Source organism: Gouania willdenowi, chromosome 5 (genome assembly GCF_900634775.1).
Source record: "Gouania willdenowi chromosome 5, fGouWil2.1, whole genome shotgun sequence".
Classification (NCBI taxonomy): Eukaryota; Metazoa; Chordata; class Actinopteri; order Blenniiformes; family Gobiesocidae; genus Gouania; species Gouania willdenowi.
Window position 1 is genome coordinate 25,407,141 of NC_041048.1, and position 27,978 is coordinate 25,435,118.

Consider the following 27,978-nt stretch of genomic DNA (forward strand, 5'->3'; position numbering starts at 1 on the left):
CCTATACACAGACAGCAACCAGAAGCTGACTGAGAGCTTTTAAACCTACGTGTGTTTTCTGTTTTTGTATATATAAGAGTACATTAGGTCTTAAACGTTGTCCACTATGCCTGTTCCTGGCACCAACGTTGTTGCAGCTAGAAAGGTAAGAGTTATTTTAGTTTAGTGCTGCTAACACTGCTGCTGATGCTAACACTGCTGCTGATGCTAGCTCATTTTCTCAAATCTTGCTTCTTCTAAGTTGTCAATTGTCTTCTCGCAGGGATCAGTTGTTCCGAAGATACCTGCAACTAAGTCAAACAAAGCTCCTAGCAAGAAAAAAGTGAGTGTAGGCCTACTCTAAGTTATTGGCTTTCTATACATCTGAGTTTAGTACACCTATTTGTTTACAGATGTGCATAGAAAAATTACAAGATGATCACTTGTTTTGGTTTTGAATCACTGGTGACATTACAGGATGATGAGAAGACTGTGGACATAGGTGAAGGATATGATGAGTGGTCTCAGGGAAAAGGCCTCATCATTCCAGCAGATCAACTAGACCTGACAGAGGATGTAAGTCCCTTATGTTCAACTGTACAGATCAGAATTATTACATTTACCACTCACTTTTAACTTGTTTTTAATATGTTACAAACTTCATACTGTAGCTCAAATTTTTTATCAATAATTCTCAGAAATGTTTGCATGGTTATTTATTTTTGAGAGCATATATATATATATATATATATATATATATATATATATAGAGAGAGAGAGAGAGAGAGAGAGAGAGAGAGAGAGAGAGAGAGAGAGAGAGAGAGAGAGAGAGAGTGAGAGATACAAAAAAAAAAATTGAATATCGTGTGTGTGTGTGTGTGTGTGTGTGTGTGTGTGTGTGTGTGTGTGTGTGTGTGTGTGTGTGTGTATGCCACATGACAGTTGCAATTACCCAATTACCAGACCGCCAGAGCATAACTTAAAATCTAGTTAGATTAACTAAACATAAAAGTTAGTTCAGTTGTTCTATGGGCGCATGTACAGACCTGTCATTTATGATGTGTCAGGAGTAAATTCTTAGGCTTTCCAACCTCTAATTCTTTTGTTCATTTTAATCCTAAATCAGGAAAAAAAGTAATTATGATTTTAATTAGTGACTAGATTAGAAGGTCCCAATCGCTGACTTTTGGTCTTCTTAATTCATGTACTTATTTACCCATTAATCTAGAATTTAATAGCATATAACAGAAGAGTAGTGCCTCTGAGGACGCCATGGATGGACACATCAGCCTGGCTCCACAGATCCCAAGTAAAAGCACTCTGGCATAGAGAAAGGTTGTAAGAAGTATTGCTGGCACCAAATTACAGGCACAGTGACACTGACCCAGCACGGTCAATATCACTCTTTCCTGACATCAATAAAATATGACTCTGCGTTTATCACTTTCTTCTGTTTCTGACTTCACTAGTCAGAGGACCTCACAGCTATTTGTTTACCTCAAAACAAACTAATATTGAAGATCCCACTGGGTTTCTGTTTAGTGCATACTGTACTTTTTTAAAATTGTGTTTCCATGACTGTTTCTCTGATGCCCATCATAGCAATTCTATCAATTCAACTCTCAGCAATGCTTCTTTACCATTTAGTTGTTTTCACATGTGCTGTTTTGATAATAAGGAGCTCAAAGAAGAAATCACCAGGATCCTGACTGCAAACAACCCTCATGCCCCTCAAAATATTGTCCGCTTCAGCTTTAAGGTACAAAAATAGTGTAGTTGGTTTAAATGACCTATATACCTGATAGCTGGTAAAACTGTGCTCTTAATCTCTATATAATGTTGATGCCTGTGCTGTATTTTGTCTCTCTGGAATTATTTTTGTTTGACGACGCCAAGGTAAATTTTTTTAACTTTCAGTGCCTCAATTCAAACTGTCTAAGGTTATCATATTCAGAGGTCTTAAATTACCCTATTAAAATATGTGCTTGCATCATTTAACATGGCATATTAATTAGAGCTTGTCTTCCTTTAGGAAAGATCCTTCAAGCCCATCAGTGTTGTAGATCAGATGACTGTACACTTTGTGTTGGAAAGCACTTTGCTTCATCAAGACTCTGATGAGGCTCGCAGGTTGAGGATTAAGGAGGGCCTCTCTGAAGGTAAACACATTCCCACATTTGTGTAAACATATAATATACATACAATATATATAATAATATCTATCTATTTATTTTCTGATCCGCTTGCTCCTTTTTTCAGGGATGCGGGGTATATATATATATATATATATATATAGAGAGAGAGAGAGAGCGAGAGAGAGAGAGGAGAGAGAGAGAGAGAGAGAGATGATAATAGTATATTATATAGATATCATATGTAGTACACACTATTGCCACAAGATGGCAATTTAACCTACTTCCGAAAATAATTCAACCCAAAAATGAGTTCAATGCAATATCTAAAAAGAAAAGAAAAAAAAGGAATGAGAATAAATTCATTTAATTCACTAAAATTCCCCAATACTTTATATATTTATTTATATATTTAATACCCAAGAAATTATATGTGACATACATTTCAAGTTTAAGTATTTCCCTTATTTTCAGAGATGGACTACAGTGACACCAAAGCAGAATCAGAAGAAGAGAAACCAGAGACACCGGGTAACATATTTATTTACAGGTTATTACTTTAAACTGATCTCATAAGCCTAATAATCATTTCATGGTATAGTAAACACATTAATGTAATAATAATAATAATAATAATCTTTCACTTTATTCTAGCCGACACCTGATGAAGATGGAGGGAGACGGAGGAAATGGAGAAGAGGACAGACCAGACAGTGCATTCTTCCAAATAGACAAGCAAGAACCAAAGCTAACAAATCAGTTCAACTTCAGTGAGAGAGCATCCCCAGACTCTTAATAATCCTCTCAGGGTAGGAGAAACAAGGGCAGCCACAGCCCTGTAAATGTAAAAATAAAAAAATAATGACATTTTTAAAATGAGAAAATATGAAAAATTGCCAGTAAAGTTTTCAATCGTTCCACCAGGAAAGGCATTGTCAGACTGAGCCTCCACCACGGAGCAGCTTTTCTGCTACAGCCAATCAGGTACTAGATATGCTTTCTTTGGGAGCCAGATTTAGGGTCTCACTTAGAACTGACGTTTTGTTTTGCTGTTAACAATTTTTCTCCTGTGGGATAACCCCCTAATCTAAACCTGTTAGTGGGAGAATATATGATGCATTACTGGAAGAACTGCAGAAACAAGAACAAAACAAGGAGAAGCAAAAAGCCACAACACAAAAGAAAGAGGATGAAAAAAGCAAGAAGAAAATAATGCTACTGAGACGCAGGTAAACTTGACTGTGTTAAAACTGGTGAATCTCTCTTCTCATCTTCTGTTTGATCCTCTGTTCATGTGGTCTATTTTAAGAGTGATGATATCACTAAAGTTCGATCGAGTAGCTAAGATTCTTGAACGTATATGGTTCATCAAAACACGTTGATGACATAGCACAGGGTAGTTGTATGAATCTCTGTCAACCTGCGTCATCGCTTCTTTCATTTTTTTGTTGATATAATGTTGCCTTATTCTTTCTGATTCTATGAGCTCTTGTCCTTTTTTTCTGTTTTTTGTTATTGATTTCTTATCTAACCCTGTAGATTTTAAATACTTTGAAGATGCTTCTGATGAGTTCAGAGAGCAGGAAGAACCCTGCTTCCTTGTGGAAGTTCCAGTTTGACAAAGCCAAAAGTCTGTCCGTTACTGCTCTCTGCTGGTAGGCTGGCTCATAGCTTTTTGATTGATTATGAGAAAAAGTAGGAATGATACCTGATTCACTTTACCGTTACAGGAATGACAAATATAATGACATATTTGCTGTAGGAATGGGATCATGTGAGTACAAATCATATACATTTTCTAGTCAATATTTCAGTGAACCATTTTCGTTTTTTGACTTAAGTTCTGCTCCTGGTCAGATGATTTTAGTAAACAGGGCAGTGGTATGCTCATCATCTATTCCTTGAAAAACTCAGCCTTTCCTGAGTATTACTACTCAACCACCTCTGGCATCCTTTGCCTGGATATTCACAAACAGCATTCCTACCTGGTGGCTGTTGGCTTCTATGATGGTTGTGTGGCTGTTTACAACTTAAAGCGGGAAAGGGCGGAGCCAGTTTATAAAAGCAACGCAAATACTGGCAAGCACACAGACCCAGTGTGGCAGGTGAGCAGAGTAATGATGTGTTTGTGGTTGTTGTTTTTTTTTTGTTTTTTTTTTCAATGTTGTCATTTTGTTTTCCCAGCCTCACACAGACATGTGACACAAAGGAAAGCCTTTGGCACATATTTTGGTTGTTGTTAAAATTTTTCAAACAGAGTTGCATTGCATGAAACAAAGTAAAGTAAAAACCTAGTGGGGGATTTTGGATGTAGTGCTGTCAACAAAATGTGTTCCCATTCTGACATGACCTTTTCCAGTGTTTCATTAGCTCTTCTTATTCAATTTCAACTTTATTTATATAGCACAAATTACAACAAAGTAATCTCAAAGCGCTTAACAAAAAATAGAGTCCATAGTAAGAAAGACAGAGCCCAACAAGATCCACATGAACGAGCATTTAGCGATAGTGGGAAGAAACAACTCCCTCTTTTTTAAAGGACGAAATCTACAGCGGAACCGGATTCAGAGGTGGCAGCCATCTGCTTTGACTGGTTGGGTTAGCGAACAGAAGAGCAAATATAATAGGATAGAAGGATAGTCCATCTGAGTGTTCCAGACTAGTTGAGCCACAAACCAATGATCAGTCCATCCGAGTGTCCCAGACTAGTTTAGCCACAAACCAATGATCAGTCCATCCGAGTGTCCCAGACTAGTTGAGCCGCGAACCATTGATCAGTTAATCCGGGTGTCTCAGATTAGTTGAGCCGCAAACCATTGATCAGTTCATCTGAGTGTCCCAGACTAGTTGAGCCGCGAACCAATGATCAGTCCATCCGAGTGTCCCAGACTAGTTGAGCCGCAAACCATTGATCAGTTAATCCGGGTGTCTCAGATTAGTTGAGCCGCAAACCATTGATCATTTCATCCGAGTGTCCCAGACTAGTTGAGCCGCAACCCATTGATCAGTTAATCCGAATGTCCCAGACTAGTTGAGCCACGAACCAATGATCAGTCCATCCAAGTGTCGCAGACTGGTTGAGCCACGAGCCAATGATCAGTCCATCCGAGTGTCCCAGACTAGTTGAGCCGCAAACCATTGATCAGTCCATCCGAGTGTCCCAGACTAGTTGAGCCGCAAACCATTGATCAGTTCATCCGAGTGTCCCAGACTAGTTGAGCCGCAACCCATTGATCGGTTAATCCGAATGTCCCAGACTAGTTGAGCCACGAACCAATGATCAGTCCATTCGAGTGTCCCAGACTAGTTGAGCCGCAAACCATTGATCAGTTCATCCGAGTGTCCCAGACTAGTTGAGCTGTGAACCAATGATCAGTCCATCCAAGTGTCCCAGACTAGTTGAGCCGCAAATCATTGATCAGTCCATCCGAGTGTCCCAGACTAGTTGAGCCGCAAACCATTGATCAGTTCATCCGAGTGTCCCAGACTAGTTGAGCTGCGAAACAATGATCAGTCCATCCAAGTGTCCCAGACTAGTTGAGCCGCGAACCAATGATCAGTCCATCCGAGTGTCCCAGACTAGTTGAGCCGCGAACCATTGATCAGTTAATCCGGGTGTCTCAGATTAGTTGAGCCGCAAACCATTGATCAGTTCATCTGAGTGTCCCAGACTAGTTGAGCCGCGAACCAATGATCAGTCCATCCGAGTGTCCCAGACTAGTTGAGCCGCAAACCATTGATCAGTTAATCCGGGTGTCTCAGATTAGTTGAGCCGCAAACCACTGATCATTTCATCCGAGTGTCCCAGACTAGTTGAGCCGCAACCCATTGATCAGTTAATCCGAATGTCCCAGACTAGTTGAGCCACGAACCAATGATCAGTCCATTCGAGTGTCCCAGACTAGTTGAGCCGCAAACCATTGATCAGTTCATCCGAGTGTCCCAGACTAGTTGAGCTGTGAACCAATGATCAGTCCATCCAAGTGTCCCAGACTAGTTGAGCCGCAAATCATTGATCAGTCCATCCGAGTGTCCCAGACTAGTTGAGCCGCAAACCATTGATCAGTTCATCCGAGTGTCCCAGACTAGTTGAGCTGCGAAACAATGATCAGTCCATCCAAGTGTCCCAGACTAGTTGAGCCGCGAACCAATGATCAGTCCATCCGAGTGTCCCAGACTAGTTGAGCCGCAACCCATTGATCGGTTAATCCGAATGTCCCAGACTAGTTTAGCCACAAACCAATGATCAGTCCATCCGAGTGTCCCAGACTAGTTGAGCCGCGAACCATTGATCAGTTAATCCGGGTGTCTCAGATTAGTTGAGCCGCAAACCATTGATCAGTTCATCTGAGTGTCCCAGACTAGTTGAGCCGCGAACCAATGATCAGTCCATCCGAGTGTCCCAGACTAGTTGAGCCGCGACCCATTGATCAGTTAATCCGAGGGTCCCAGACTAGTTGAGCCGCGAACCAATGATCAGTCCATCCGAATGTCCCAGACTAGTTGAGCCACGAACCAATGATCAGTTTATCCGAGTGTCCCAGACTAGTTGAGCTGCGAACCAATGATCAGTTTATCCAAGTGTCCCAGACTAGTTGAGCCGCAAACCATTGAACCGCCAGCTCCAGAATCAAGACACTATGATCTCAGAGAAACTACTGTCTTATGCTCTCATTGTAATTGTCAATGATGTGACATTTTTTTATTTTAGTGGGAGTTCAATATACGGGTACATCGGTGCTTCTTTTTATTGCTCATTATGATGAGAAGTGCCTCTTAAAGATTGTTGCTCTTCAAAATCATTTGTGTAGAATAAAAAAAAAACACATTTCTTTCTATGATTTTAAGATTATTTTAACTTTTAATTTAATTCAGTTTTTTTTTTCTTTTTAAATCAGGTCCGCTGGCAAAATGATGACATGGACAACAATCGTAATTTTTATTCCGTGTCATCTGATGGCAGAGTCGTGTCCTGGACACTTGTCAAGGTTAGCGTAAAGAGTTTATCATTTCTATAAACGCTACAGGGAAGCTATTCTTGTTATATTGCAGCATGACTATACGATTATTCTCAAAGTGACCATTGTCAGCTGCTGTTTGTGAATGAGTTGTGTTTTGTGTGGTTGCTGTTTTTGTGCAGAATGAGCTCGTTTTCACAGACATCATCACACTGACGCTGGACTGTGGAGTCTCTGAGGACCTGGAAGGAGCACAACCTCTCATGACAGGTTCAGTTTTCAATGATTCATTTTTTAAAGTTGTTAACTTATTAAAGATAAAATATTTTCCCATTTGTTTTAAAAGCTATACAATAAGTGCTGTCACTAATCCAGATTAGCATTGTTCTGTGCATCTGTTTACTGCTGGTTGAAAATAGTGTTTAATTCAAGTGTATGGCACTTCTTATACACAGCTTGTGGTACGTCACTTGACTTCCATAAACACATTGAGTATCTCTTTCTTGTTGGCACTGAGGAGGGAAAAATACACAAGGTAAGTATCTTGGTGTACGTCATGTCCAAGAAACAGTCAAACTATTGTTTCTGAATATGTCAAATAAATAGCCTATTAAATAATAATAATAATAGAAATACTTTTTTGTAGATTGCTTACCCAAAGAACACGCGGCACCAGGATGCACTTTGTTTAATGTTGTGCTGGGAAATTTTATATCTTAAACCCAATGTTACTCTGACACGTGTCACTTCCAAGCAGTTTATGGTATGAGTAGCGCAACATGTTTGCAGTGTTGACTTGGCCTCCAAATTATCCTGATGTGACCCTTAGCAAAAAGTAGTTTACTCAAGTGTACTACAAGTACAGTATACTTATTTTATACTAAAACTGAGGCAGTATACTTGAAGTGTACTTTTTATATACTATATTTCATATTCTTAGGAAAAATATAATGAAGTATACTTAGCTTATCCTGAAAAGTATAAAGAATAGTCTAAGGCTAATTACATAATACTTAGACTTACACTTGTGCTTTAATACTGAAGTTTATACTTGTACATTAGTAAACTTTTTTACTTCTTTCTGCCACAAAGTAATAATATTTAGTATAATTTTGATCCAAGTACAGAATAAGGTCAAGTCATTGAAATGTGCTTACATTTAATTTAGCAGAAAAAAAAAAGTTTTTCCACACATTTGCTTTGATGTATTACCCCTGTTATACTTACATGTTTAAGATCATATAGTGCTGGAGTTTAAGAGTTTACAGTAGATAGTTTGTGTGCTCATCTGCATTAACTTTATGTACCTTAACAACATACTCAAAAACAGAGAAACATTTGACTTGATATTATTGATCAAGTTCATTGCAGTCTTTAAAAATACTTTAAGAAGTATATTTCAAGTACATAGATAGTATGCTTCAACTAATATGCTAAGCAAACGTACAAGTACAACAACAAGTAAACTAGTAAAAAAAAATGTTTAAATCATAAACGTATACTTAATTATACTTTTATTTTTATTTTTTATTTATTTATTCAGTTTATTCAGTTTATTTCCGACATGGTTACATTCACTTTTTTTTTTTACATTTTTTGTACATGCCGAAAAGGGAGACGAGAGAAGCAGTTTGCTTATCTGGGTCCCGTCCCCTGTTTTACCATCGCAAATTTACATGGGTTTACATGTCTCTCTGGTCAAACATTCTTGAGTTGTTGAACAGTCCTTTCTTGTGTATTCTCATCTGTAGTCAGTGTTGTCTTGTTTTTATTCCTCTTCCTCTCTATCGTTGTTCATGTTGGCCTTGTTCCCTGCCAGACGTTGTTAGCATTCCTCCAGTTCAAGAATAGTTCCTCTTTCGAAGTTGTTTGGAAGTTTTTTTTTTTTTTTTTTTCCCTTTTCATCCATAATGTCACCACTCGGGAATGTCTCTTTTTGGACACACAAGTTTGCAGCTTGTTTTGTCTCTACATGAAGGTTACTTTACTTTAATAAACTAAAATGTTGAGTGTCTACAGATACGCCTACTCATGCATATCCACGAAGGCCCCAAAACAGCCTGTTTTTAGAAGCGTCATGAAAGTGATTTTTCAGAGGGCTAAAACTCAAGAAAATAGGCGAGTTTGTGAAAATCAACCTCAAATACTATGTTGTTGGGGTTTTTAGAACAAATGGAGATGAGTAAAAAAATAGCGTAATACTGGACCTTTAAAAAAGATTGTGTGTGTGTATCAGAATCAGAATCAGAATCAGAATCAACTTTATTGGCCAGGGGTGAATGAATACACACGAGGAATTTCTTTTGGTGACATGTGCTCTCTCAGGTAGTGTAACATTAAATAATAACAATCAACTAGAATAAAGAAAAATAAATAAATAAAGAAAAATAAAGAAAAATAAATGAAAAAACAAGTATAAACATAAATATAAGAGTAGTTAGACTAATATGTGCAAACTAAATAAAAATAACAAGATAATAATAATAGTAATAATAATAATAATAATAATAATAATAATAATAATAATGAAATAAAATAAGAATACAATAATAATAATAATAAGATAATAGTGCAGTAGTGCATTGATGAGTAGTGCAGTGCATTGATGAGTAGTGCAAATAGGTGAACATTTAAATGAAAAAATTATGTCCATGAACATTCACAGTGACAGGTTGTTCCAGGGTTGATATGTTTAGTTCCAGGTTATATCACAGTAACAGAAACAGGTCCGACACTCTTTGGCTGTTTAGTGTTGATCAGAGTGACAGCCTGAGGGAAGAAACTGTTTTTATGGCGGGAAGTTTTGGCGTACAGTGATCTGTAGCGTCTGCCGGAGGGGAGGAGTTTAAACAGATTGTGTGCAGGGTGGGAGGGGTCTGCAGTGATGCTACCTGCCCGTTTCCTGACCCTGGACAGGTATAAGTCTTGGATGGAGGGCAGATCAACACCAATGATCTTTTCTGCAGTCCTGACTATCCTTTGTAGTCTGTGTCTGTCTAGTTTGGTTGTAGATCCAAACCAGACAGTGATGGAGGTGCACAGAACAGACTGAATGATGGAGGTGTAGAACATGATCAGCAGCTCCTGGGGCAGGTTGAACTTCCTCAGCTGTCGCAGAAAGTACATCCTCTGCTGTGCCTTTTTCCTGGTTGTGTCTATGTGGGAGGACCACTTCAGGTCCTGTGAGATTGTGGATCCCAGGAACCTGAAGGAGTCCACGGTAGCCACTTTGCTATTCAGAATGGTAAGGGGGGTGAGTGGGGGGGGATTTCTCCTGAAGTCCACTGTCATCTCCACAGTCTTGAGTGGGTTCAGTTCCAGGTGGTTCTGACTGCACCAGAGAGCCAGCTGTTCCACCTCCCGTCTGAAGGCAGACTCGTCCCCATCCCTGATGAGACCGATGATGGTGGTGTCGTCTGCAAACTTCAGGAGTTTCACAGAGGGGTCCCCTGAGGTGCAGTCATTGGTGTAGAGGGAGAATAGCAGTGGGGAGAGAACACACCCCTGAGGGGCGCCAGTGCTGAGTGACCGGGTGCTGGATGTGATGCCTCCCAGCCTTACTTGCTGCTTCCTGTCAGTCAGGAAGCTGGTGATCCACTGACAGGTGGAGGCCGGCACTGTGAGCTGGGTGAGTTTCTGGTGAAGGATGTCCGGGATGATGGTGTTGAACGCAGAGCTGAAATCCACAAACAGGATCCTAGCGTAGGTCCCTGGGGAGTCGAGGTGATGCAGGATGTAGTTCAGTCCCATGTTGACTGCATCCTCGACAGACCTGTTTGCCCGATAGGCAAACTGCAGGGGGTCCAGCAGGGGTCCTGTGATGTCCTTCAGGTGGCTCAGTACCAGCCTCTCAAAGGACTTCATGACTACGGACGTCAGGGCAATGGGTCGATAGTCATTAAGTCCTGTGATGGCAGGTTTCTTTGGGACTGGGATGATGCTGGAGCTTTTGAAGCAGGATGGTACTTCACACAGCTCCAGTGATGTATTGAAGATCCGTGTGAAGATGGGGGCCAGCTGCTCAGCACAGGCTTTCAGGCAGGAGGGAGATACTCCGTCTGGTCCTGGAGCCTTTTTGATCTTTTGTTTCTTGAATAGCTGGAACACAGAGGTATGCCTATTCTTTTTTGATTATAATGTATTGGGCAAATAAACAGGTACTGGTAAATATTTTTTCAGCGTGGACATTCACACAACTCGCTGACAGACACATGCTCAGTATGTGTAATGATTAATGAAAGATGTTCCTTCAAGCACCTTAAGGTGTCAAGGACCAGGAACTTAAAGAGATGACACATTATTAATATTTCAGCTCGCTGGGGGTCAAAATTAATGTCCACAATTCAAACCAAGCTGTTTTTGTCCTGAGTGGTTGATTCCCTCATCTCTATTACAGTAAGTACCTCTGCATTGGGGCTTTTATGAGTCCTCTTCTGTCAATGAAATGCAAGCGACAAAAATTCCTGAAGAAGTATTCAAACTTGTAAATACTCCTTCTGACCGTACTTGTCATTAATGAGACGATACTGCAAGACTAATTCATCTGATATGTGCAGGATGCAAACACTGTCAACCACTGATGTAATATGATCCTGTCATTATTTGTAAGACCATTCTGAAACAAAACTCTAATTTTCTTTAACAAATCCTTCAAATGCAGCCGAGTGTCATTCATAATACATACTAACTCTAACACTAATTAAAATTTAGTGTTAAATGTTTTTTTTCATCAAGTGCAAACTGCAAACGGCATATTGTAACAGGTGAGGCAAATTTTTAAAAAGCAATCTCTTTTATTATCACTGGCCTCAATGAAAGACTAGTACTGGTACCAATGATTGCAAATAACCTGAACTGCATCTCAGGTGTTTGGTCACACTTCAGTGCTCCTGGTGAAATGAAGTGTTTGCACATGGTGGCCTGACTGTTTCTCGTTTCACTCTGCGTCATTAAAGTACGGTCTAGCTTCTAATCAAAAATATGTACTTTTGGGCCATGTGAGGAGAGCTCATTGCCTTGAGAAAATGATGAAATGTTAATTTCAAAGTCCAAAAATACAGATTTAGAATACCTAAATATATGTATGTTTTAAGTATGCTGCGTTCTTTTTTTGACAAGCTATTTTGACACATCCCATTTGCTTAGGAAAAATAAAAGCAGTGGAGTTTTTTAGAATGAAGAAATAAATGAGTGTTTGAATAAGCCAACAAAGCTGAATGATCAAGCACACAAATGATTGTGTTTGATGAAAGAATGAATGTGGGTTGTTTCTGGGAGTGTGTTGCTGAGGAATGGCTTTCTTTTCTAAGTGTGGATTATTAAGAACTGCCGTACTGCTACTAATTGGGACCCTTTTCTTCAAGTGTTCAAAGACTTACTCAAGCCAGTTCCTGGACACCTATGATGCTCACAGCATGCCGGTGGATGCTGTGAAGTGGAATCACTTCCACCCAAAAGTATTTATCTCATGCAGCTCAGACTGGACTGTGAAGATTTGGGATCATACTGTCAGGTAAGTCTAAAGCCGGTGGTAAGGTATAGTATCCACTAGAAATGGACTGTTACCAATATTCTGCATCGTGAACGGAAATAAGCAAATCTGTAATATAGTTCAGTCTCACATGAACTATTTCACATTAGCCATCTTATAATTAATAACAACAATGACTTGAGTTCTATTTAATCAGTCATTTAGGAACATGCCAATCCACTTTATTGTAAAATTGCTGTCTTAGGACCTCCTTCCTATACACATTGTGGTCTCAGTATAATTTGCCTTTTCTCTTTGACACACCACCTCCCACCTCTTGTCAGCACAGACTGCTTGACTGAATAATGATAGTAATCATCTGGTCATTATGAGACACACGATTTCCAAGAATGATCTGTAATTCCTTAATAATACAGAATAAGCTATTAAAGATATTAAAAAAAAACAAAAAAAAACACAATTTGCACTAACTTTTTTTTAGTTCATAGTTGACAACTGACTTCAATAGGCTTATGTATAAAGCCCCACTGCATGAGGGAAATGGCTCCATTAAGTACAAATAGTCAAGAGTCCACATTTAGAGTTCAACAAAGGAGTAATTAAAACAAAAACAGACAAAAACGTTCATATAGACAAAGCAACATGAGATCTAACCTGTAGAGGGGTGAAACTGTTTTGAGTAAGTATAGGAATTCTCTCTTAAAAAGACAAAAAATAATTGACCAAACATAACTAAATGGTGGAGGGAGGTAAAAGTCAAACACACTCACAAAAAACACTCTCAACTACAAGACTAACAGACCCAAAGATGGGATACAATGACTAAACAAAAAAGAAAAAAAACACAAAAGAGAGCAAACCTCTGCCAAGCACCAACAAGAGTCTCTTTACCAGACATTGGCTGTTATCTGCATGGATCAGTGATCCTGCTCACTTTACCATGGTAAATGGTTAACAAAGCTTAACGGTGAAGGAAGCGGGCTTATAATCGATGTGTCACCGGTTCAAATCCAAACTCGAGTCATCACTATAGGATGTTGAGCAAGTCCCGTAGCTCTAACTGCTTGTGTTGCACCTCACTTTGGATAAAAATTACTTTAAATAATTTAAGGGTAAGGGTAGGTAATTTTTTAAAGCTAGCATGATTTTGAATGTAGCATCCTCCGAGGGCTCTGCCTTTACCCTCCCTTCCTTAGCGGTGGTAAAACATACTGTGCTACTACATGCAGTACTTGGTTTGCATTGGCCTATTGATGGCAATGCATTGTTGACTTTTAACCTTGTATTGTAAACCTGGTAAGGTTCTTTCTGACTCTAGCCTGACTGTGATTTTTCAGCACCCCAATGTTCACCTTTGACCTGAGTAGTGCCGTTGCTGATGTGGCCTGGTCTCCATACTCCTCCACAGTGTTTGCAGCTGTGACTACGGATGGAAGAGTAAGACTTTTTATTTATTTCAGTCTTATGTGTTGCAAGTGTAGGAAGTCATGCCCCCTCCTTTCTTGTTCTCCCACAACCCTGATCAAATGGCTTACAAATACAGTGGATCTGACTTCTGCTTCCCCCCCACTCTGGGTCAAAATTCCAATTGGAATTACATGCATTCACATAGGTTCCATCTCCATACTGATATTAGCATAGTTAACACACACACATACACACACTCTGAATTTTATTTCTCTCCCTCTTTCTTTCTTTCTTTCTTTCTTTCTTTCTTTCTTTCTTTCTTTCTTTCTTTCTTTTTATTTAGCTGTTTACTTTAAATTGTATAAAAATGTATCCTTACTGAGTGAGCGGAGCACTCTTTTTAGTTTAATTGTATAAGTAGGTTTTAATTCGTGTGATTGATAAATGTTTATACTTTCATAATTTGTTTGTGATTCATGTTCCAATATAATATAGTCAGTTATGGAGAGTAGACCCACCCTGGATCACAAGGTATTAATAACTAATTAAGTGACTTAATGCACTTTAAACTCTATCTTAAGTGGCACCTCTTGGCAAATTCATTTTAACTAGTACAGTACGTATTCATGTGGGAGCTTAAAGATATCCGGAGTTTCTGAGAAACGTCTCGATGTCCCGCCCTAAACAGCCTCACTTCCTCCCACTGCCTCTGCCAATCTACCAGAAGCCACACCTCTACTTTTCTGCATGTGCATCGCGGAACATTACAAGGTCGCATTGGGTCACATTGATATAGGTCTATGACTACGGTAAGAGCCAAAATCATATTTACCTGTTTGCTGTTGTGACGCACAGCCTTGTTTCCGTGCAGAGCTCCACATTCATTTTGATTGACAGTCTCAAAAACAGGAAGTCAAAGCCTATTTCCTGGGAGCACTCGGAGATCGTTACCATTTGTATAGGGGTCTAAAGGACGAAGGAGGGACTTATATACATTAATGTATATGAATGACCACCGGCAGTCGACCATAGTAAAAGACTAGTTAGGTATTTTTTAGCATTTCAAAAGAATCATAAACATAGATTTCTCACAAACTCCAGATATCAGCTTTAAGTAGAGTTGTCAATTATGGCCAAATGAGTATGTTTTTGAAGGTTTAATTCTATGGGACATGCGCATGATAAATTGATAAATAAGGTTTGTACCAATGTGGCGGTTTAGATATTTGCTCCACAAACACATACGCACACAGAACTTTCTTGCTTTTATAGATAGATAGATAGATAGATAGATAGATAGATAGATAGATAGATAGATAGATAGATAGATAGATAGATAGATAGACAGATATTAATAATAATTAAAATTATAATTCTCATCACTCCTTGCCTAAGTTCTTACCCTTACACAAGCCAAAGGGGGCTGATTTGGATAGCTGCTCCTTCGTGTATGTATTTACTTCTGTCCTTAGAATGGCTGTTATTGCAATCTAAAGATTTGTTGTAAAGCCAGACTGGAAAGCAAAGCTAAATGAATGGTAATGCTGAATAAATGTGGGAAAGTTGATTTACTTGTCAATGTACTGACATTATGAACAGAAAATTTTAATTAAATAGGCTCTAGCTACTAATACTATCTGTCTGGGAAGGTTTTTTGCTCGATCCAGATCGATTTCAGTATTCAAGTATAGCTGATGAACTTCAAATTATAGTCCTTTCCAATTAATTTAACTGTTTATACTTTGCTTATAGTTAGTCAAAGGAGTTACATTTTACAGGTTACAAGTCTGTTGGCAGCATATTAGACATAAATTGTAATCATTATTTGGTCTGTTTGTCAGACTAATCTCTTCAGAATATTGATTATCCTTAGCAGTCATGTTGCTCCTGAAGTTTTAGTATTGATCAAACAGATCGGGGCCTCATTCATAACCATTGCATATATATATATATATATATATATATATATATATATATATATATATAGCAGAGGTAAAACATACTGTGCTATATATATATATATATATAACTGGGCCTAAAAGATGCGCACAACACTTTCTATGCAAACTTTGCGATTTGAAAAAATGAAAGTGAAAACAATTGCGTATCAATGTGTGCACCTGCATTTTAACTTTGGAGACATGGTCTCTGTAAATCTGAATACTTTTTGGCACAGCACATTTTTGGTTTTTTACGCACGCACACTTTTTGTATTGATTCTATATCACTGTTTTATAAATGAGGCCCCAGACCTAATTCTAGCTTCTTTACTCATGTTTAATCATGTGTTTTATTAAATTGCACTGTCCTCTATTGAAATAAACTAAACTGAAACTGAATAATGTCTTTCCTAATGACTTTACAACCAATGACACCATTTTTTCATAAGCATTTGATGCCTTTTCCTTTTAATAACAACCTTTTTACAAACTTTTGAAATCTATATTTCATTCTCTGTAAACATTACTGATAAATGTCCCACCTTATATTTTTAAACATATTGTTTTTTTGTGTGTTACAATAATGAATAGTGTGTTACATTAATTCTACTTCAGGTATATCTTATGTTGAATTGCACAGAGCAACCACAATCTCCCCTTTTCACAGCCAGAAGATGGGAGATTTTTTTTTGTACATTGTTGTGAAGTGTGCCACTCTTGTGTTATCATACATTGGCAATTATTATAGTATGGATGCGAGTGTCGTGTTTGCTGTTGTTAGTCTAACATGGAAAATATCTGAGCTATATTGAGTTTTTTTACATCAAGTTCTTTAAAGAGTAAAATAATATATTTTCAAATGAATATTTGTTAAACTGTAAAACAAGTTACCAAGAATCATCATGGGATGTTTGTCTACAAGCTGTGGTTACAATCACCTCATATCCAATGAGTTTCAATGATAACATAACTTTGACAATTTGCTATTTTACTCATAAAATTGTTCAGGTGTCAGCTGACCTCACCTAAACCAGGCTAAGCCAAGACGAATACTAATACAGCTTTAGGCAATCCAGTTTGTTCAGACATTGTTTCTTGTTATAAAGGAACTTCCTGCTCCACTGGTTAATATTGATTGTAGCCAAAAGTCATTTCAGTGGATGGTGTATTGCTAATCTTCACTTTTCATTATATGGCTGCAAGCTATTCCCATCTGTTTGTCCTCACAATCTGTACCATGCTACAAAAGTCTCAGTGTTGTGTCTGACACCACACGCTTGAATCATTTGAGGAAAAATTTTTGAGTAGCAATCATCACTTGCCGTCATAAGAAAAAAAGGACAGTTATATATCAGATATCTCTTTTCATGTATATATAATATTATATGTTATTACAGAGAATCATTTAGTGACTGGTTTGACCGACTGTCCTCTAGACATAAAAATCATCATAATCATGAAATAAAAAATAACATTATACATATATTTTTTTTCAGCCATACCAAGTCAATAGAACTTCTTCCTGACATTTGTTCCATATCAGTGTTTGAAGAATGGCACAAAATCAACAGCATTCACACGCTGGCTGCTGTGATCTCAGTGTGCGTTGTTAATTGGCATAATCCTCCTCAGAATAGCAATCTCCTCACAGCACATTTTTAATTTCAGTGACAGATGTCAGATTGAGCTCTAGTGACTCAGTGTGAGTTGTGTGATGGTTGACGTGTGTACTTGAGAGGTCAAAGATGCCAGAGACACACTAGCATGCTATTCCTATCTTCTGGGCTTGTGCTTCTATGGTAAGAATAAGAATAACAATAAGAATAGGAAAACGGCCCTCACCTGTGCCGCGCCGCCTTTGCCGCGCTCCCTTCACCAAATTGCACCGCCTTTGGCAATCGGCACCACCTTTGCTGTACCGTCTTCAATGCACTGCCTCAAGTTCATACAAAGACATAATATAACAGTGAATTTTATATTATCAATGCATTATTATTGATTTGTTTAGACAGAAATGTACTATGGAGATATAAACCTAGACATATTTATGGTTTTTGTTGTTGTAGTAACACATCCAAGAATAATGCTGGAGTTGTAGTAGTAGTAGTAGTAGTAGTAGTAGTAGTAGTAGTAGTAGTAGTAGTAGGAGTTGTAGCAGTAGTAGTAGTAGTAGCAGTAGTAGTAGTAGTAGTAATAGTAGTAGTAGTAGTAGTAGTAGTAATAGTAGTAGTAGCAGTAGTAGTAATAGTAGTAGTAGTAGTATTAGTAGTAGCAGTAGGAGGAGTAGTAATAGTAGTAGTATCAGTAGTAGTAGTAGCAGTAGTAGTAGTAGTAGCAGTAGCAGTAGTAGTAGTAGTAGTAGTAGTAGTAGTAGTAGTAGTAGTAGTAGTAATAGAAGTAGTAGCAGTAGTAGTAGTAGTAATAGAAGTAGTAGCAGTAGTAGTAGTAGTAATAGTAGTAGTAGCAGTAGTAGTAGTAGTAGTAGTAGTAGTAATAGTAGTCGTAGTAGTAATAGTAATAGTAGCAGTAGTATTAGTAGTAGCAGTAGGAGTAGTAGTAATAGTAGTAGTAGTAGTAGTAGTAGCAGTAGTAATAGTAGTCGTAGTAGTAATAGTAATAGTAATAGTAGTAGTAGTAGTAATAGTAGCAGTAGTAGTAGGAGTAGCAGTAGTAGTAGTAGTCGTAGTAGTAATAGTAGCAGTTGTAGTAGTATTAATAGTAGTAGCAGTAGGAGTAGTAGTAATAGTAGTAGTAGTAGTAGTAGTAGCAGTAGTAGTAGTAGTAGTAGTAGTAATAGTAGCAGTTGTAGTAGTATTAATAGTAGTAGCAGTAGGAGTAGTAGTAATAGTAGTAGCAGTAGTAGTAGCAGTAGTAGTAGTATTAACAGTAGCTCCAGGAGGTGTGTGTTAAAGATTGAGCTGACAATTTTCAAGATTTGGCCAATTTCCTATTAACACAAAATAATATGGGCAATATCTCGATACAAAATAACACGATAAAAAATTAAGCATGCGTCTCATTGACTTTTTTAATCAAGAGGCCAAAACAGAAGTTTGTGAAAAATTACAAACTTTTTTTTTTTCCCCATATTAAATTGTCTTAACTCTGTAGGGGGCGCTAATGCGCCAAGGTCCAATGTCGCAAATCGGAATTTGTATGTGCAAATGGGAGCATTTTCCTAAAATTTTGTATTTTGTCATTTTTGGCCAGATTTCACGGTTCCGCCCTGCAAACACTAAAAGTTATTAAAAATCCATGGATTACTTCTAGAGAAGTGTTCCACTTCTCTAGAGGATCTCCTGCGATTTTGAACCCTGTCAGTAAAACGCCATAGGAGAAATGCGTTACAACACAACGTGAGCGAAAATAGCAATTTTGCAATTTTCAATTTTCAATTCAAAATTCTAGACTTCCTATGTGTTTTTTGGTGTGGTCTGAGTAATAAGTTTTACTTGTCTTTACATTGTCTACTTCCATCAATTTTCATGATTCTACAATTAATTCATTTTTTGGAATGCATTTTTGGCGTACTTGGGGGTTCTGGCGCGTCAGATTTTTTGCATTTTTTAAAATCGGAAATAGCCAGAAATTAGAGAAGCGCGCGATTGAATTTTGTTTGAATTTTTGAGACTGTACATAATGGTTCAGTGCGTGAAAAGTAGTTGAGTTGGTTCCGACACCGGAAAACAGAGAAAGAAAAATATTTCAGTACAATAACAATGTTTCACCTTTTTTGAGTACCATAAACTATACATTTTCGGAAAGCACAGGGTCATGTCTACGACATGACAAGAGTCCCTGGTCACTGATGGGCATGTGGCATTCGCATAGGCTCCGCCCCTTCCCTCATAGTGGCCAGCTCGTGGCGCTCGGGCCTAAAGAATAAGAATAACAATGAAGACAAGACAATACAAACAAATATTTAAATGCATCCAAAGTTTTGTTTTTTTTCTTTTAATATATGTGTTGTAGCAATAAACTTTTGATATCAAGATGGAAAGTCCTTATAATCAAACATTTATATGTTTTGACAGCAAATTATGTAAATAAAGCAAAGTTGTGTGTGCCCTTATTACTTATAATAAGTATGGTCGTGGCCATACCAGCCTGTCATTGCCCAATCCCGTTAGATCTCAGAAGCTAAGCAGGTCTGGGCCTGGTTAGTAGTTGGATGGGAGACCACTGAGAATTCCAGGTGCCACAGTGGGGTGGCAGTCACCCAGTGGTATCTGTCATTGTGCCCTTGTGACCCCAAGATAAAACATGGTTTTCTGACATCTATAACTGCACACATTAATCTCTGTCAGATGTGATATGTACGTTCAATGGGACTTGGTCATTGCTGCTGCCGCTCCATCTCTGCTGCCTGTCTCCATGTTATGTCTTGTATGTACTTTAAATGTGGCCTCTGATTGTTCTCATGTCTCCTCTGCTGTCTTCGTTGCATACACTGCTTTGATATCTTTGTTCAAACTGTGCTTGCTCCAATTTTGTGCGACATGTATATAACTGTATGCCTCACAAATGTAATGTAATTCATGATATTTAAATTCTTTAATTGTGCACTTCAGGGTAATAATATTAATTTAGCTAAATTTTCACAAACTGGAAACATCAGATCAGCTGTGAAACTGTGTAAGTAATTGTCTTTTGCCTTTGCTGTTCATTCAAAGGCTGTACCAAACAACTTCACAAGCAAGGCTGTAGAATTGCACAGGCAAATAGTGGCAGGACTTTGGTTTAATTCAGGGTGTTTTAGTCAAACGTACTTCTTCCTTCTTGTCAGTTTTACCCATTGACCGAATTTCAATTTTTTTGGTGATCAAAGGTTAAATAAGTTTGGCTTTATCATACAGGTTTAATGTGTCATAAAAGCAAACATATTTTTGTATTGATAAACATTTTGTATAAAACATTGCATTTCATTCGCATCATGTGTAAATGTGACATTGGTTATTAACATTGTTAACAAATGTCAGTGGTGTACCACTGAAAAACAATTAAGAGCTTTAAAATATGTGTTGACGACACATAAACAATTTAACACATGAATTATGACTTTTTTTCTTCAGGTTCATGTTTTTGACCTCAGCGTCAACAAATATGAGGCCATCTGCAAGCAGCCAGTGGTGGCAAAAAAGAAAACCAAGCTCACTCATATCGAGTTTAATCCCCTCCATCCAATCATCATAGTGGGTGATGATCGAGGCTATGTCACCAGCCTCAAACTCTCTCCAAACCTTCGCAAAAAACCCAAGGTGAGTGCTTTAAGGCTGTCATTGAAATACATGTGTAGTTTACAAATATTATAGCACACATAAAGGGATGTCTTAAACTGGAATAGGATGTACCTGCCAATATGAATGCATCTATTTTACCTTTCCATTGTTCTCTCTTTTGGTTTATAAATATTCCTAGTTTGTGACATCTATTGGTGTTGCCATGTCTTCTCACCATATTTTTTAAAAGGCTTTCTGTACTCTTGCTGCCATCGCACTGTAAACACGCCTGCAGGTTTGCATTATTCATGACACATTTTCCATATTTATGAAAGCACATTGGATGATTCATTCATTGCAGAGTCCCGACCTCAAGCTTTTTTCCCCAAAGATTTGCACCCATGCTGTTTTCCCTATTCAAACATTAGTATCTCTAATCCCATATTTTTTCTTTAAAGAGAAAAAAAAATGCTATCAGGGTAAAGACACGGGCACACAGACAGATTTCTGGTTTGCTTGTTGACTGGCATTGATTGTCCAGTTTTTGTTTAAAGTTCCACTCCTCTGTAGAAGTGTATAGAGTTCTGTCTGCTGCTGCAGACCTCAGGTCTCCTGTTCCAGCCGCACTACACCTGTGATTAACTCGACTAAATCTGTTACAGATATGGTAGACTAAAATTTAAAGCAAAAGGGTTTATGGATTTTTTAAAGTTTCAATTACCATCTTTCAACCTGACATTCAATTCAGTTCAATTAAACTTTATTTATATAGCGCAAAGCACAACAAAGTCATCGCAAAGCGCTGAACAAAATATAAAGTCCAAAGTAAGAAAGAAAGAACCCAACAAGATCCACATTAACAAGCATTTAGAGACAGTAGGAAGAAAAAACTTCCTCTTTTTATGGGAAGAAATCTCCAGAGGAACCAGATTCAGAGGTGGCAGCCATCCGCTTCGACTGGTTGGGTTAGTGAACAGAAGGGCAAATAGAATAGGATAGAAGGATAGTCCATCTGAGTGTCCCAGACTAGTTGAGCCTCGAACCACTGATCAGTCCATACGAGTGTCTCAGACTAGTTGAGCCACGAAACATTGATCAGTCCATCTGAGTGTCCCAGACTAGTTGAGCCACGAACCATTGATCAGTCCAGACGAGTGTCCCAGACTAGTTGAGCCATGAACCATTGATCAGTCCATACGAGTGTCCCAGACTAGTTGAGCCATGAACCATTGATCAGTGCATCCAAGTGTCCCAGATTAGTTGAGCTGTGAACCATTGATCAGTCCATCTGAGTGCCGCAGACTAGTTGAGCCACGAACCATTGATCAGTCCATCTGAGTGACGCAGACTAGTTGAGCCACGAACCATTGATCAGTCCATACGAGTGTCCCAGACTAGTTGAGCCACGAACCATTGATCAGTCCATCTGAGTGTCCCAGACTAGTTGAGCCACGAACCATTGATCAGTCCATCTGAGTGTTGTCACTTAAAAACTATGACGAAAATATTTAGTCAACAAATTTAACATTAGTGGGAATGCAGCGGTGGAGAATGATCTCAATATGAAATTTTGGATGTGTTAGTGCACGGGAAGAATTGATGTATTCTACAATTACAGCAAATGTAGCAACCTGGAGATACTGTATTTCCCATAATTTCATAATTCAGAGTTTAGTTTTGACTTGCCTGTGATTGATATATATTATGTCTCTGGAAAAACGTCCTATTTCTTGATATATTTTAATTTTGGAATAATTTACATGCTGATTGAGACGGAGGTTGGTAATGTCATCTCTCAGTGCATTCAGTCAGTGCACGCATGACAGTTGCATTGTGAAGCACCTCCAACCAAAGAACTGTAATGAATGAAAGTTACTAATACAGGACATGAAACCTGGGCAAGCAGCAGAAACATAATATTAGACTAATAGAGGCTGTGTGGAGGAAAGTCCTACAATAAAAAAAAGAGATACAGCAGATGAAGTTGTTTCTACACACGTAAATCAGGCCCTAATTGTATTGTTTTGAGAATGTTTTCTTTTTATTCAAACAACATTTAAGGAACAATGCAGGAAAAAAGGTTATGTGGGTTAAAAGCAGGAAATTTGCCAATATAATGATTAAAATGCATTGACTGCCCTTTAAATTGGCCAGTACAGCACATCTGCAAGGTCAAAAAATCAGTTGATTGGCCAATCTTGCAAATTGTTTCCATAAATTCTTGTCCCTCTGCTCTTGAAGAACAGGATTCACAGAGTTTTTATTTTCAAAAGAGGCAATCTAAAGTATCTGTGATGGACTAACGCCCTGTCCAGGGTGTACCCTCGCTTAACGCCCTTTGAGTGTTAGAGAAAGGCACCAGAAGACCCCTCGACCCAAAACAGCAACAAACGGGTCGGACGATGAATAAATTAATCTTCTTTAGGAAGCTTTTTTTGGCCTCGATGGGTTTCAAGATGGTCTGAGCATTGTCAGCGGTGCTGGCCTGAGCAGTTAGATTATATGCCTTGAGGAGGCTATCTGGGGTCACTAATGAGGTAGCAGCTCTGCATCTGACTCACTTTGTTGTGTTTGCCAGTGTTGGTAAAAGAGAGCCATTTGTGAGTACCGGTAATTAACCCAGGCACACCACTTTCCTATTACTTGATGTTGTTGTGATTTTTTTTTTTCTTTTGAAAATTCTTCTTCTGTTCTTTAAAATTCACTGATGTGAAAAACAAACAAAGACAACTGAAATGCTGCATAGCTGATTCAAGTCCTGATTAAAGTGACTCAGTATACTTTTTGGTTTTCTCCTCTGATTACTCCACAGCTCATTAACCATTGTCATCAGGGCAATGGAGCCGACTGTGATTCATTCTCACAAAGTGAACCTAAGTGGAGTTTTGTGTTAGTGTGTGGCTAGTGGGCAACTTACCTATTTATAGAGCGCTCAGATGTTGCCTCACACCACATGTGTTTTGCTTTTAGCACCACACCATGGTGGACGTCATTGCTGGATGGCAAATCTGTTCGCTAGCATAACATTTGAATCTATTTATTTGTTTTTGAGGAGGATTTTGCAAATCGATCACCATTCTGGGTGATGAATGAATTACAAATTGTGTTAATGTTTTACTCAGGTATTTGAAACCTGAAATTGTGAGAAGCAGTAAGTAACAGCTTCTGGTTTAACAATTACAGCTGGAAACCCCTCAAAAAGTATATGCATCCTGATGAATCAAAATATATGGCTGTCAAAATAATGTGTTAATTCAGACATATCATGCTAAATCCACTTTTTAGCCCTTAAATGCATTTTGTTGTATATCTAGAGTGTTTAGAAGTACATAAAAGCTCAAATGAGTCTCTTCAGGTGCTCCGTAGATATCTTTATATTCTGTTTTGGTCATATTTTTCAATCTGTTTCGATTTTTCGATTCTCTATTATGTTTTTTGAACAATGACGTCACAGTATTAGCAGCTGAACTGCCAAATTAGGACATCGACTCCAGGCCCAACACTTCGAGCAATCCGCCATTTTTATTTCTCGCTTTTATTTTGTAGTCCAAGCTCAAGGATGCCGAAGTTACGAGAAGATAAGTCAAAATGTTCGGTTGTTGGATGTAGTAACCCACACGCTTCATTACAACGTCTCCCAGCATCAGAACCTTTTCGAAGTGCCTGGTTGAGTTTTATTTTTACAGAAATGTACCCACATCTGTGGGTAAGTTCATTTTTGTGTGCGAAGCACTTCAAGAATGACTGCTTCTGCAACCTCTGCCAGTATAAAGAAGGATTTGCCGAAAGACTTTGTCTGATTGAGGGTTCAATTCCTTCTAGAGACGATGAACAGAGCACTTCGGTAAGCTGTAAATAACGCTAAAAAATGTGATGATAAGACGTCCCTGTCATTGTTTTGTTAGCATTAGCAGTTGCACCGTCTTCATATGTTAGCGCTGTGTGCTCGTTTTAGATCCTTGATGATATGGTCTACGTGGTTTAATTTGTCTAAAGTTTTCATTAGTCATTTCCTTTTGCCATTTTTGTCTCCGAAAAGACTGTATTAAAATGCATTTCATGACGTTAGCTTGGCGCTAGCGTTAGCTCGGTGCTTGTGTTAGCTCACTTGTTAGGGTTCTGCAGGTTCATCATCTTCATTTTCATTTGCTCCGCTGGGTCAGACTCTGGTTCAAGGAGGACTATTTGCACGCAGCCACAAAGCTAAATGGTCAAGGAGGCTGATTAGGAATAAAGCCCACCTGAGTGCAAAACAGGAGGGAACCTAATCACTCAACAGCATAGACACACTGACAAGAGTGAAAACGCAAGATATTAGCATGTCTAATCAATAACAATCAATGACTACCCTGTAAGTAATCTGATTCAAAATGTATTTATGTGTAAGACATTTGAAAAGATTTGATAATTAGTTTAATCCATTTATTTATTTGTTACTAAATTCATAATAAAGCATGTGGAGATTTAGTTATGGGCCTATTGCAAACCCCAAGCAATTCCATACTTTCCTCTTTTTTAAGGATAAAATCTTTTCAGGATGAGTTTCTAAATAAAAACACAAGCATATCCACTGACATGGATTTAGAGTTCCTGAACCCAATTTAAAACGCTAATGATGAAACAAAATTAGATCAGAATCCTGCAGTCTGTTCGCTATGGAATATCCATCCATCATCCATCTTCTGGCGCTTATCCGTTGTCGGGTCACGGGGGCAGCATTGTTAGCAAGGAAGCCCAGACTTCCTTCTCCTCGGCCACTTCATCCAGCTCTTCCCAGGGGATCCCGATGCGTTCCCAGGTGATCTGAGAGACATAGTCTCTCCAGCGTGTCCCAGGTCTTCCTCGGTTGTCTCCTTCCCGAGGGACGAGCCCTGAATGCCTCACGAGGGAGGGCAGGCCTCCAGGGGGCATCCTAATTAGGTGTCTGAGTCACCTCATCTGGCTCTTCTCAATGCGGAGGAGCAGCGGCTCTCCTCCGAGCCCCTCCCGGATGACTGAGCGTCTCACCTTATCTTTAAGGGAAAGCCCATCCACCCTACGGAGGAAACTCCTTTTGGTCGCTTGTACCTGCAATCTTGTTCTTTCGGTCATGACCCAAAATTCATGACCATAAGTAAGGGTAGGAACAAATATGGAGAGCTTTGCCTTTCAGCTCAGCTCCCTCTTCACCACGACAGATTCTGCATCACTGCAGGCGCCGCACCAATCCGCCTGTCGATCTCTCGCTCCGTCCTTTCCTGACCCCTGAATAAGACCCTGACGTACTTTAACTCCTCCACTTGGGGCAGCATCTCATCCCTAACCTGGAGAAGGCACTCCACCTTTTTCCTGTTGAGGAAATGCTATGGAATTAAAAAAAAAATGTCTATTTTGAATGCAGCATCATTGTAGTGTGTCACATTCTAAGTTGTGAAGATAGGCATGTATAAAAGAATGGCTTCGTATGGCTTGACTATAGCAACATGTGCAAGTAATACTACTATATACATCACAGCCTTATAAATTCACATCTAAAAGGAATTAAATATTATAAATGTGATCGTTTTTTAGCTGCCACTGTATTTCCCTCCACTTTGGTAGCAGAGTATTATCCTAGGACTTTGGTGCTGCTGAATAATTGGTGGATGTATTAAGTAATATACTTAATTTACTTCTGGGCTCTGGAGTCATCTTTAGCCTCTATATACGATACTGGGCGCCGCCCTTGTGGGGACCCACAGTTGTCCCGCTCCTGTCTTGGACGGGATGAAACTGAAACTGAATTGCCCCTCTGGGATAAAAATAGTATTCTGAATCTAAATTTATATGCAAGCATAATATAGATACATGATGACAATGTCTGAGCCAGTGCTTAATGGTAATTGTGTACATAAATAATAAACAAAACTTCCTAAAACAAAATAATATTGAGTTGTCATTTTGCAATTAATTAAAGTATTGAGATTATTTTATTTAACCTATTTCAGAATGTACTTTAAACTTAAATAAGGTTGTGGGACAAATTTACATATGCAGCCTGTTGAATCAAAGTCACAGAAATGAACAAGAATCTATTGAAAGCACGGTATCGCTGAAGATTTTCCATTTGTTTTCTTATGACTTATTTGCACTAAACTCTTTTTCTTTTTCATCAACATTTTTTCAAGAAATTAACAGAAGTAGAAATAATCCTAACTGCTGTGAAACCTTTGAAAACGACAAGGGACGAAAAGTCCCCTCCTGGTTCAGATTTCCCCCATTATTTTGAAATTCAACGTTGGGAATTCATGAATCCAAACAAAATGTTCCCTGCTTCACACTAACTTTAAATTTATGTTTTCACCAGATTTCACAATTCTATTTGAAAAAGGCATTCCTGTTTATTACTGCTATCAAATAGCATTTTTTTTTTTTAATTTGCAGTCTGCTTATATGAATTGAAACATTAGTTTGAGCTCAGTTTCTAATGTTCCTTTCTGTCTTTAAATAGGGGAAGAAGGGTCAGGAGCTGCCGAAGGGGCCTGAGGTGGAAGTTGCCAAGATGGAGAAGCTTCTCAGCCTGCTGAGGGAACCTGAGCACATCACTTTCTAACATGTACCGGTAATAACATCCTGGTAGAACAAGCACACCACTCATACTGGTTTGATACTGTATTTTATGACATTTTCTTTATTTAAATTAATATCAGAATATGTATTAATATTATTGATTGGGATCAACCTACACGTGGTAACCAGGCAGCAGTGTACCTTTTAGTGTGTTGTGCTCCTGGATACAGCCACCCCTGATTGTAATTGTGGCTTTGATATAAATATGCGAAATGGCAGCCTATGTAATACCAATTTAATCCATCTAAGCAGTTATATTTCTGT

General features: G+C 38.6%; 1 protein-coding gene and 1 pseudogene across 1 annotated transcript; both read left to right on the plus strand.

Moving 5' to 3' along the window:
• Positions 1-27,880, plus strand: dnai1.2 (dynein, axonemal, intermediate chain 1, paralog 2). The gene is given in 24 exon segments (XM_028447329.1): positions 1-145; positions 263-322; positions 457-555; positions 1,658-1,738; positions 2,012-2,138; positions 2,586-2,661; positions 2,766-2,895; positions 2,897-2,920; positions 3,036-3,095; positions 3,212-3,217; positions 3,219-3,340; positions 3,421-3,472; positions 3,474-3,507; positions 3,651-3,708; positions 3,710-3,766; positions 3,842-3,885; positions 3,969-4,216; positions 7,010-7,099; positions 7,252-7,339; positions 7,525-7,604; positions 12,433-12,581; positions 13,898-13,997; positions 20,980-21,165; positions 27,596-27,880. Coding segments are annotated over 24 exon segments (2,112 nt in total). The 5' UTR covers positions 1-106; the 3' UTR covers positions 27,698-27,880.
• On the plus strand, positions 19,997-20,114 carry LOC114464153 (uncharacterized; annotated as a pseudogene).
• Positions 27,881-27,978: the final 98 nt, after the last annotated feature.